Genomic DNA, 12905 nt, shown 5'->3' with positions numbered 1-12905 from the left:
GCGCCGTGTGGGCTGGGCCTAGAGAGAGGCAGTTTCTCCCAATCTCACAGCCTCCCTTAAAATTAGAGTTGTTTGTTTGGGGCTGGGGACGTGGCTCAAGTGGTAATGTGCTCTCCTGGCATGCACGGGGGCACTGGGTTCAATCCTCAGCACCACATAAAAATAAAATAAAGATGTGTCCACCAAAAACTAAAAATCAAAAAAAAATTCTCTTTAAAAAAAAAAAAAGAAAAAGAAAGAGAGCTGTTTGGTCCCAATTTTATTTTCACCTCCAAATCAGTATTCTGAGGTATAGCGGGGTGCCACTGAGACCTGTAATGGAGAGAGAAACTCCTGAACGGTGGGTGACAAGGGCTGCAATTCTGCACTAAAACCTTGATGCACACAGAGAATATTCTTCAGAACGTTAGCAGCGGTCATCTCTGTAGGGGACCATTTCAAAGCAGTTCCACTTTGCTTAAATTTCTTTTGAAACGAGCATATATTGCTTTTCATGACAGAAACACTCCCTCCCCCAGCGGCACTATCTGCTTCCTTGGTCCCCAGGCTCGGAGTTCTCAGTGTCCGTCCCCCATGGGGAGGAAGTACAACTTTGTCCCTTTCCGCATCTCCCTCCTGTTTTTTAGGCAGATGGGCTAAAATGGTAAAAGGAAAAAGAAAACCAAGCACATTTTAGGCAAGGAAGGAGGAGAACAGACGTTCTGGCCACTTTCCTCTAAGGCTACAGGGACTCTCAGCAGAAAAGCCACAGTTCTGTATGATCATATCAGGCTGTGGTGTTTCACTAGAGGGAGTTGAGGGAAAGACTATTTTTTAAAAACTGGCAATTTGATCTTATTTTCCCTCTAGCATGAACTGTAAGGAGTCAGTTGGCTAAAAAGTAGAATTCTGCTCATTTTATTTATTTGCAATACTGGGGAGCGAACGGTAGGCAAGTGCTCTACCACTGAGCTACATCCTGGGCGCTTTTTGAGACATGATTTTACTAAAAATTACTGAGGCTGGCCTCAAACTTGTGGTCCTCCTGCCTCAGCCTTCTGAGTAGCTAGGATCACACACATGCAGCTCATAACTGTTCTAACTTTAAAGGGAGACAAGGAGCACAGTAAGTTCTCAATGACAATTTGCTGGATTTAACAGACTGCACTTGATGAATTGCAGGATCTTGTATGGACACTTATGTTCAGTTCACAAAATTAAGGTTTTATGGATCATTTTGAAACCTATAGGCAGGTATTCTTAAATGCTTTAGGCATTCAACCGAAAGCCTCCTGTCCACCTCCACACACAGCCCCACCATCTCTCCTGTGATAATCTGATGGCAACCACTATCTCAACCTGTAAGATAATGCTTCTGATATTTTGCCATTACGAATCTTGTCGTGGTAGGTTTTTATTTTATCATTTGGTTTACAGAAGAGTTTTTGTTGATTATGAGTTAGTTTCAAATAAGATCACATTTTCTCTAATGTTAGTGTATCATTCCCATCAACCAAAAAAGCATGCTCCAAAGCAACAACAAAACCTCTTTCTCTTCCCTGTGAGATGCCAAAACTCACAGCCAAGAGTCACCTTTAACCTAAGCAAACAGCCTCTGATCTCCCTGATTTGTTTCCTCACCTGCCCTCCTGCCATTTTACTTTCAGCAATTGGGCCACTGCCACCATCCACCCCCGTCCCACCCAGTGTCGCCTCCAGCTGATTGCTACAGTGACAGTTTGAAAGGTAAGTAAGGTCATTTCTCAGATTTCTCTGCTTAAAACCTCCAGTGACTTGCTGTCGGTTTTCCAAGGTACCCACATGCTCTCTCCCTGGTTTTCACTGAAATGTCACCTTACAGAGGCCTTCTATGACACCCTGTTTAAAATGTCCTCTTCATACTCTATCCCACTGCATCCCCATCTACATAGCTCTTATCCCACCTGACTCAGAGCTCACAGTTGGAAGACAGAGAAGGAGCTGTTCTGATTCCCCCCACTGCTGTCACTGTTTTGGGGGAGATTCATTTTGCTAATATACGCACAAGATTCCTTAGAATCTATGCTCTGTAAGGTATGTTCTAGAATCTAGGTTGCCAGCTTGCTAATGAGGTAACTTCTTGTCTTACATGGTTACTTGTTTGTGAGGGAAAGCATACATGAAAACATGTATGTTCCATTATACTAAGAGGGTAACAGTGTTTTCTCTCCAGAATCAGGAGGTCCTTACCGTACTGATGAGTCCTGGGTCCTACGCCTCTGACTGTGACCATCATACCTTGAACAGAACTCATTCGAATGACAAAACACTTTTCATTAATGAATAATTCAAGTGACATTATCATTATAGGACTACCATCCTTAAAGGCAAGTATGTTTAAGAAAAAAAGTGAAACAACAATGTAGTATTTATTTTATAAGGTGAACTGGGCACATAGTGAAATAAGCTATAAAAATTCCAATTACTCAGAAGAAAATCCTTTGTTCAAATGACTTTACATATTAATTACTCTGGAAAGTTTCTGAACTCTGTTTAGTAGCAGATCTCCTTTCTTGATAGTTTCTTGGTACTGCCAGTTCTTGCTATCAGGTCTATAAATAAATACAGGAAGAAAGTAAATTATTTACCAGCCACATTTCTCCATGACAATCACTGACCTACATTTCTAAGCCATTTGCAAATACCCCTTATTCTATGCACAAAACAGTACCTGTTGGTCTCCACTATTTCATTCACTTTATCAATTTTGCAGTGTAGTCTCCCAGCGGCAATAAATCTGGACAGTTCCCTAATTGAAAGAAAGGAAAACCAGCATTAGCCTTAGAAAGAATAGTACTTGCAGAATGCTTTGAAACTCATATTCAGTGTTCTTTCAAGTAACCCTTAGTCTTCCTTCTAGCCTGAGCTATTACTGCATATGCTGTACTTTTGAGATGTCCCTGGTATACTGTTGGATTTATCATCTACACAGACAACCCTAGAAGTTTACAGTAATGGGACACAGGTGTCCAACAGTGAAGCCATTCATACCAAGTCTTTAAAGGACCTGGAGAAGAAATGATTCAACTATTACATTGTTTCAGACAAAGCCCATGATCTGCAACAGCCTGTACTGAGATAGTCCCTTCCTGGAGGAAATGTACCAGCTGCCTTGAATTCACTGGTCATCAAAACTGTGGCTTCCATGCATCTCCTCCTCCACCTGAGCCTCCCACTGCCACCACTAGTGAAGTTTAAGGAACTGACCAAGGCCACACAGCTGTTCAGTTGCAGAGCTGGAAGAAGCAGCCACTCCTTCCCCCAACTCAGAAAACCCATTTATGGGGTCCAGCCCAGTAAACAGTCTTCTGGGCCATGATTACCGAATTTGGAATTCAATATGCAACAAAACCAAGGACACCAGCATTTAAAAACAAGATTACTATCACTGCTTTTCTTTCTTCCAAAGGAAGAAAATGAGGGAAAGACAACAGGGCTTTGGATTAGGTCTAGCTGTGCACTGCATCTCAAAACAAATACTGTCTATTAGTGTCTGAAACTTGCTCTGACATGTTTAAAAAATAACAGCAAATAAAATGATAAAATTCATTGTAGAATTAAAGAATGACAGATTACAAAGAAAATGGTCTTGTTTAAATGAAACACACCCTCATTTTGTCATTGTGAACCACTGAAAACTGTATATGACTTAAGGACCTGTATCGGAAGCCATGATAGCACATGGCCATCACATACACTCAGAGCAAGGAAGTCCTGCCATAGCCTCCCAGCTGGAAAACAAGGACGACCCCACACACAAACACCCACTGCCTAACTCACTGACCTCAGTGCCATACTCGACCACCATTCCCCAACGATGCTGAGTCCCCCTGGCTTTTTCTGTTCCTGTGATATCCAAGCTTGTCCCCTTCTCTGCATCTAGAACTCCATGGGGCTAACTGTCAATCATATCTCAAAGCAAACCCTCCCCTCTCAGGCCTGCCACATGTAGATACAGTCCCAAGGGCACTAGAACACTTTCTCATCTCTATCAATACCAAGCACACACCGAGGTCTATTTGAATCACTGTCTTATTCAAATACTAAAAGTCTAAGTTCAACCACTAGTTTGGCCAGAATTAGGACCAAATGTAAATACAGAAACCTAAGGTAAAACATTAGCTACGCGTGGCTGTCAGAGGAACAAAGGATCCCGGCAACTTTAGTGACCACTTCTCTGCACCTCGCTCTTCCCGTGTATCAATAAGAGGGGAAGACTGAGGAAGGAAGACATGACAGATGTGTTTTGATATTTAGAATCAAACTCTTGATGTGTATTTTTTCCCCTCAAAACATAATACCCATAGGCAATGTAGAAATCACATTAGAAGGCAATTGTAAAACTAACACAGTGCTAAACTTACTGATCAATGAATTCCACTCCGACACCAAATGCTTCTGCCATGTAGCCCAGGGTTAAGGACCTGTAGGATTCCAGCAGCTGGCTGTAGGCGTGAATTCTCATTTCTCTTACATAGTATCGATAATGAGGAGCAAAAAGCCAATCCTTTTTCATTTCCTGTTCCACAACCGCTGCAATGAATAAGATGATAAGTTATCTGATTCCACCTTCCATCTTAAGGGATTAAAATCTAAAACAACTCTTGAGTCCAAGAGACAGATTTAGTCAAGTAGAGAATTTCTCTCTGCCCTTCCACACCACCACAACAGCAGCCGTGACCAAGTTGAGGCCAGCTCCAGGCACATCAGTCATGTGGCACTTGGCTATCTGACATCACCTATTAAAAAGAACCCAGTTTCTAAAGGAATGTGTCCACAGACTGACAAAGTAACTATAAGGAACTTCTTATACCCTTAAGAAAAATTTGTGACATAAAAAAAGACCAGAAAGCAGTATAAATTGGACATTTTAAAAGTAACAAAGCAGAAGCAGTAAAGGGAAAGACTGATGAACCCTACTGTCAGAAATGTAAATGGTCTTAACGCCCCATAAAGGTTTAATGAAAAGTGATTTATAAGAACTTGAAAGAGCTCTTAAAACTCAGCTTTAAAAACCAAAAAAGCAGGGGCTGGAGCTGTGGCTCAGTGGTAGAGCACTTGCCTGGCAGGTGTGAGGCCTTGCGTTCGATCCCCAGCACCACATATAAATAAGTAAATTAAGGTCCATTGACAACTTAAAAAAAAGCAGTAAACCATACACACGATGTTAATGAGTAGTCCATACAAATATAACTTATTTTTTTGAATATTTACAGATGATATGGCAGGAAAGCAAAGTTTGCAAGTGTAGAAATAGAGGAACGCAATAGTCTCAGAAGACAGTGGGATGAAGCTCTCCATGAACAGGGTAGACAGGAAGATGGCTCTGCTAAGCTGGCTACAGACAGCAAAGAACAGAGCAATGCAAATAAGGGAAGATCCCAGAGCAGGATAAGCACAGCTCGACCCGGGAACAGAAAGGACAAACTTCAGAATACAAGCATCTGCTACAGATATCAAAGTGACCCAGAGAAAAGAAGGACGCTTGTGCCTTGAACAAGGTGGATGACTGGCAAGGATGGGGAGGTGGGAGAGGTTAATGCCTTAAACATCTCCACAGCTCCCAAGCCACCAATCTCATCACACCAGCATGAAACCCCCTTCAATCACTGCTCTCACTAATGTAGCATTTACATCAAGCCCTCGGTAAATGTGCCAGCACCATGCTGGTGTCAGGGACAGGAAGGGAAAAAAATATGAGGTCTGCTCCAAAAAATTCTAGTCAAAAGAAACAATCTAAGAAAGCATGATGAAACGGTGTGCTAGGCTCTAACTACTTATGTACGTGGCAATGAGCAAATGAAAACATGCTCAGCATAACCAGTCTTCAGAGAACTGCAAAGTAAAATCACGGTGAGGTCCCACCTCACACCCACTAGGATGTCCATGATCAAAGAGAGACACAGGTACTGAATTCCCACAGTACCCACAAGTTCTGGTGGGAATGTCAAGTGGTACAACTCCTTTGGAAAATAATTTGGTATTTCCTTTAAAAATTAGATCACCATATGACCTGGCAATTCCAGACTCCCAGGTATATATACCTAAGAAAGAAAAACATAGCCACAAAAAACTTGTACACAAATGCTCACTAGCATTTATAGTAGCCAAAAAGTGGAAACAGTGTAGATGTCTGCTGACTAATGAATGGATAAAATGTGGCATATTTACACAACAAACTATCACTTGACCATAAAAGAAAATGAAGGAATCCATGCTACAACATGGATGAACTGCAAGTGTATTAAGCTAAGTCAAAGTCTTCGGGCACAAGACACTTATCCTGATTCCACTTACGTGAAAGGTCCAGAATAGACATTTATAAACACAAAGTAGACAGAGGTGGCTACGGGGGAGAACTGACTGCTAATGAGTTCAGGCTTCCTAATGGGAATCTGTTAATGGCTGCACCACCCTGTCTGCATAGGACACCTTAAAATGGTCAATTTTATGATATGGGAATTGTATCTTTTAATTTGTAATTCCAGGAACGAGAGAAGTAATGAGTTTGTTCTGACTGAGGAAAGGCTCTAGAGACCCCCAAACACAAAAAAGAGCAACTCTGCATTACAACCATGTGTACATATGAAGAAGGGGTGAGGCCAAGGGGGCAGTGACTCACGCAAGATGGCCCTGTGCCTACGTTATATGAGATCAGCCCCTCGAATACAGACAAAGTGCTCCATAACAATCATTTGAAGTCCCCCCCTTCCCATTTTTCACGAATGTGATACATTTAGACAAGCACTTTCTGAAGTCTGCAGCATAAACAAGAGACTACATCAATGCTAAATTTTGCTGTTTTAGCAAAATCATCTGCAAGCTAATTCTTCTGTCATTAGTTCGGTAGTCATTAGAAACCAAATGGCCAGGGAGAAAAGGGGACTGGAGGAAAAAGCAAATTTGTGTGGGCGGGATATCTGTAGAGTAGCTTTGAAGAAACATAGATATTTCCCACAGATTATGTTCTCAGCCCACAATCTCTGAAAATGACATGCAGATCAGCACAAAGCCTTAATTACTGCAAAAAAAAAAAAAAAAAAAAAAAAAACACAACAACAAAAACCTATCAGTGAAATCCAGGCTCAGCTGACCTCAACCCAAAGACACTCCATATTCCCTCAACTCTTTCCTCATCAGAGTCAACCCTTACAATCCTTTATTCACCCTTAACTTATTACACCCCCCCCTTTAGCCTCTAAGGGCGTGGTGAACTTCCTTGTCAAAGGGCCAGAGAAGGTAAGTATTTTTAGGTTTGCAAGCCACACAGTTCTACATCAGACACTCTTCTGCTGTGTTCTGGCAGTACCACAGACACACACACACACACACACACACACACGCCCTTTTCATTTTCATTTTGAGACATGGTCTCCCTTAAGTTGCCCAGCTGGTCTCAAACTTGCAATCCCCCTGCCTCAGCCTCTGAATAGATAGGATTACAGGTGTGTGCCACCTGTAATACATGGACCTCTTTTTCTACTCTTTTAAACAACACTTTAAAAATATAAAAATCATTGTTACCTCCTGGCCTACAAATGTAGTCCTAAAAATGGACTACAGCTTGCTAACTAACCTTCCTCTCAACAAAACTGGCAGAAAATGAGCCATATCGATCAAAAACTTGCAGTTATCTACACACTACATCTTCCAGGTATGTGAAAAATCATCTTTGGTTATTTGTACACAGGATCAGAAGATAAAGACAGATCATCAAAATGGCCACTCTCTCCTTACCTAATGATTGGAAGAAAACAGAGTAACGACATTCGTAAAGAGAAAAGAGGTACTGCCGAACTGCTGGAAGACTGTGCAACACTTCAAGGATCTCTGCTCCTTTAATGACCTGGGTATTAAAAAAATAAAGCTTATGCTTTAATGACTTCGTGTACTTAGAGAAGCATGGAGTGGTCCTTTACAGTAGTACAGGGTCAGTCATCACCTTCTCCCTGAGGTCTGGTCTCTCTAAGGCAATCATGCTGACGTAGACAGTGTAAGTCACAAACGTCTTGTAATCCATGAGCTCATAGGAGGTAAACGTTGAGACGGTGTCGAGAAAGAGCTCAGCTGCCTGTTTAAAATCTCTAATGGCCACACAGTAGAGACCCTGGTAAACCTTCAGGCGGTTCCTTCTGTCCCAGTCTCCTCCTTCTTCTATTAAACTAGTAAATAAAAACAGTTGAGGTCATAACCTGAAAACAGACAATGCCACTTTTTAAAAATAAATTTGTTGTAGTTACTAGGAATCTAACTCAGGGGAACCCTTACCACTGAGTCACTGACCACCCCACCCCACTTTTTATTTGAGACAGGTCTCACTAAGTTGCTGAGGATAGCCTTGAACCTGCGATCCTTCTGCCTCTGCCTTGCTGGGATTACAGGCTTGAGCCACCACATCTGGCCACTTTTTTAATTTTTCAAAGAGAACACAGCTTAACTTGAACAAAAGGGCGTATTTTGAAGAAAGTATTTTATTCAATAAGCAGAGTTATTTGACCAAATTTAAGAGTTGTAAACAAAATAAGCAAGTTTCTCCTATCAACTTCTCATTAATAGCATCATAATTTAGAGGAAATTTCACCCCATTACTTTTTAAAGTACCTTTTGGCCTTTTCTGTGTTTCGGGTGATAAGATCATTATCCATATAAAACAGACCAATCCGAAGGAGATAGAATACAATGTCCAGGCGGTGACCCAGGGCCACAGTTTTGTCGTATGTCTTACGAAAGGCAGTCAGAGCTCCCTCCTGTCCAGAAAACCAAGACAACAGGTGAGGAAAGTTTACAAGTTGTCAAAGCTACCAGCTGTCTGGGAGTTCTTCAGAAGAGCTGGGGCAACAGGTCAAAAACAAGACGGCCACGCGCTGATCACTGCTGAAGCTGTACAGTGAGTAGATGGGTTTATTATACTGTTCTTTCCACTTGTATAAAGTATAAGAAATGCTTAGCATATACTAACATTCTAGAAAATATAAGACATTACTAACTTATAATTGTAGTATCCCTTGTCTCATGTATGCAATGTTTGCTTTAAAAATTATAATACACTACTTGAAAATAACTTTACTATAAATTAGCAATTTTCATCACTTTGAAAGCAATGGGGGGGCTGGGGTTGTGGCTCAAGTGCTAGCACTAGAGTGAGGCCCTGGGTTCCATCCTCAGCACCACATAAAAATAAATAAAATAAAGGCATCGTGTCCAACTACAACTAAAAAAAGTTTTAAAAAGGCAATGGGAATATTATCTTATGCCACTGATTATTAGCATACAACAATGTACACATACAATCCTATCTCAAAGCACTGTCGAATAAAATGATTCCATTGTTTTGAAGAATATGAATAAAAATTTGTTTATACTTGGTATTTTTCAAAACATGTCTAGCTGGTTTGTATGAAATTCATTCCTTCATAATTTCCATGGACTTACAAGAGAGGCTGTCAAGGCAGCAGTGGGTGCACCTCACCTCAACTCCTGACATGTAAACACCACCCCCCACGAAAAGGAACCGGGGTCCTAGGAGAAACAGACCATTCCAGGTATGGAGAGGAAAGATAACAGGTGAGCTTGTGAAATGTTCCTGTGTCAAAACATAAGGAAGAGGCAGCTGGGGATGTGGCTCAAGAGTACAGTGCTTGCCTGGGGTCCTGGGTTTGATCCCCAGCACCACCAAAAAAAGCCCACCAATGAAGTCATGTCAAAGGATAAAGAAGCTGTCTTGAAGAGACCTCCACTCACAAATCATAAAAAATAAAGATTACAACCAGTGGCCAACACAATAATAAAAACCCTCCATGTCTATAATTAATAAAAACAGTGTATAGGAGGGGAAAAAAAGAATGTTCTTTTTGGAAGAATGCTACTTGGTAAACATAAGAGGAACATAGTATTAGAACATAACCAATTCATAACTCCTTGATTTTGACTAAAGCATGCCCTTGTTGAAGTTAAAGGTCTGAATCAAAAGTTTCTCACTCAGAAGTGATATAGGCAGCAGCTAACCAATACTCTTTAAAACAAAACCAAACACACACATAACCTAAAAGCAGAACTACTATTTTTAAACTTTCATTATATATTCCAAATTTTTACCATGACCAAGTCTTTCAATTAAGTAATAGCTTCACATTTTGTGCCAAGTACTGGTCTAAGTTCTTTGCCTCTATCTTTAGCCAGGAATAAGTAGAAACTGTCATTATCCCTATTTTACAGATGAGAAACTAAGGGTTCAGTAAATCAAAATTAATTAAGCTGAAAATAAAACTCAGATGATCTGATCCAAGAGAGCACACCATTTCATTCTTTATATTGACCCATCATCCTATATCCATATACTTAAGTCTACTACTTAAAATTAAGGACATTCAGAGTGCATCCTCTTACCCACTATCACACAACTACTAAATTTTTTTAAAAAAAATCCAGTTCTGGTGAGTGTTGTGCAGAATTGGCCACACAGGGCAAAAAAAAAAAAAAAAAAAATCGATCACCATCCCAGCAATTTCATTTCACAGACTGATCAATACCTCAGAGAAACACTAGCTTATAAAAATATACCAAGAGACAAATACAAGCATGTTTTCTACAGCAGCAGTTTGTTAAAAACAGCTGAAACAACATATAGGTCCAAGAACCCCTGAATAGACAAACTATGGTATATTCTACAGTTGAACATTAGGCAGCAGTTCACCAGAATGAGTGAGATAGGTATCTGTTACCATGGGAAATCCTCTCAGATATACCAGGTGAAAAGAATAAACAGGACATGGGCTGTAGCTCAGCCAAGCATGCATGAGGCACTGGGTTCAATCCTCAGCACAACATAAAACAAACAAATAAATAAATAAAAAGGCATTGTGTCCATCTATAACTATAAAATATTAAAAAGAGAATCAACAGGACTACCTGAGTACACTATGATTCCATACAGGTTTTTTAAAAAATTAAATACTACCTATTTTCTACATGACAAGTGAATGCACATAAATGCACAATAAAAGAACTAAAAGGTCATCTCTGTGGATGTAAGGAGTAAACGGTCAAACCAGAACTTCAACACTTCCTGTGCCTTAGTGTCTTAGAAGGAGAAGAGCAGTGCAGTGTTTTCATAATGTACAATAAATACTTCCCAACCAAGTGAGAAAAATGCACTATTGAGAATGACCCCAATTTTGTAAAAGCAGTGAATACAAATCTCCATGTGCACTTGTCTCTAATGACAGGGAGCCGGGAGTGGAAGAACACACCGGCATTTATCCAGAGTCAATGATAGGGACTTGCAAGACTATTGATTACTTATTCATCTTTGCACTGACTCACTAGTTCAGGAACAAGACTGCCTCTGGATTTTTAAAGTTAATTTTTACAATGAGATGACATTAGTACAGAATATTCCCCAACTTTACAACATACTCACACAGGAGTGGGGACATCACCGCCACTCACCTTATCGCCTATCCGACAGAGGTACTCGGCTTTTGCCATCATGGCATCTCGAATCTCACTCTCCCCCAGGTTTTTCTCTGCATCTTCCAGCTCCTCATCCAAACGTTTCAACTCCTCCTCATTGGCCTTCTTCATTTTATTGAGCAGGTCCATGTCCATCTGCCAGTCGAGGGATTTGCACAAGGCTTCGTAGTAAGGAGCCATGTCTGAAAGCCAAAAAGAGGGACGCACGGGTGAGGTCACTTGTAAAGTCGGTGTCTGCCGCCTCTTTTCACGCAACTGTCATCCACCAGTCTCCTCCGCACTCCGGGGAAGGGAAGGGACAGGGCGTGGCAAACGACATGGCCACAGGTAGACGTCTGCAGGTGGGGGGCCGCCCGAGGGCCAGTCCTGACACTGGCCAAACCCTGCTCGGTCTAAAAGGAGGGTGACCCTCTGCTCTAGACGGCTTCGGTTGCAAAGGAGGGAACTCCAGTCTCCAAGCAAGTGAAGGCGTCAGACGCGGCCGTCCAAGCACGTCCTCCACGCTAGGAAGGGAGGCCGCCGGCCCCTGGGCCTTTGCTCTCTGCCTAGCACCGGGCTCTCCCCCAGCTGCCCTGGGAGAGAAAGGACCCTAAAGCCATCGCCTCCGGAAAGAAGGCCCTGCCCCCAGAAAAAGCCAGGCCGAGCGGCGGGGACCCGGTAGCAGGACGCCCGGGTCCGCGCCCGTCGGGGAAAGGCCCAGGCCGCTGACTCGGCGCTCGCGGGGCCTCACTGTTGTCGCGGACCGCGGCCATCAGCTCCTCGCGCACCGCCGCGTCCCCGCGGTGCTCCGGCAGGCTGAGCAGGAAGCGCAGCTGCGCGATGCGCAGGTCGGGGTTCTTGGGCAGACCCTCCTCCTCCAGGTTCTCCAGCGGCATCGCGGCGGCCGGGGGGACAGCGGACAGAAACAAACCCGGCTCTGACGCGCGGCGACTGCGGCAGCGGAAGCGGGAGGAGTCGGACAAAACTCCCAGCCACCTCCGGCCCGGCTTCCGGTCCCTTCTCTGCCGCCGCCGCCAACAGCGTCACCTACCGGACACCGCCGGGAACGCCTCGCCCGGCCTGAGCACGCCCCCGGGTGGTGACTAGTGATTTTTCCTCGCTCAAGGCCAGGCCGGGAGTGGGTGGAACCCAACTTCCAGGTCGTGAAGCTCTTCCTCCCTCCCCTTTTATCTGTTTGTGTGGAAATTTTTGAATATTTAATAATAAATAGTGACAATGAAAATGACCAGCAAAATCTGTCAAGTCCTTACTCATCATTTTCATTCTTCTGTGACATTAGCCATGTGTGGGCATGTGATCCACTAGGTCATGCAATAGCTTTGAAGCTTGGGCTACATAAAAACCCCTACCTAAGTCCTGCGCATTGGTGCGACCTGTAACCCCAGAGGCTCCGGAGGCCGAGGCAGGAGGATCGC

General features: G+C 42.8%; 1 protein-coding gene across 1 annotated transcript; it reads right to left on the bottom strand.

Moving 5' to 3' along the window:
- Nucleotides 1-2368: 2368 nt before the first annotated feature.
- On the bottom strand, nucleotides 2369-12441 carry Psmd6 (proteasome 26S subunit, non-ATPase 6). The gene is made up of 8 exons (XM_026397853.2): nucleotides 12221-12441; nucleotides 11467-11672; nucleotides 8620-8765; nucleotides 7961-8180; nucleotides 7756-7864; nucleotides 4383-4551; nucleotides 2690-2767; nucleotides 2369-2570 (listed from the first exon to the last, which is right to left on the bottom strand). The coding sequence occupies exons 1-8, from the start codon at nucleotides 12363-12365 to the stop codon at nucleotides 2474-2476; spliced, it is 1170 nt and encodes a 389-aa protein (XP_026253638.1). The 5' UTR covers nucleotides 12366-12441; the 3' UTR covers nucleotides 2369-2473.
- Between the last annotated feature and the right edge of the window lie 464 nt (nucleotides 12442-12905).

The sequence above is a fragment of the Urocitellus parryii genome, chromosome 3, assembly GCF_045843805.1.
Source record: "Urocitellus parryii isolate mUroPar1 chromosome 3, mUroPar1.hap1, whole genome shotgun sequence".
Lineage (NCBI taxonomy): Eukaryota > Metazoa > Chordata > Mammalia > Rodentia > Sciuridae > Urocitellus > Urocitellus parryii.
The sequence above is the reverse complement of the archived record's forward strand: the minus strand, read 5'-3'. Positions and strand labels throughout refer to the sequence as shown.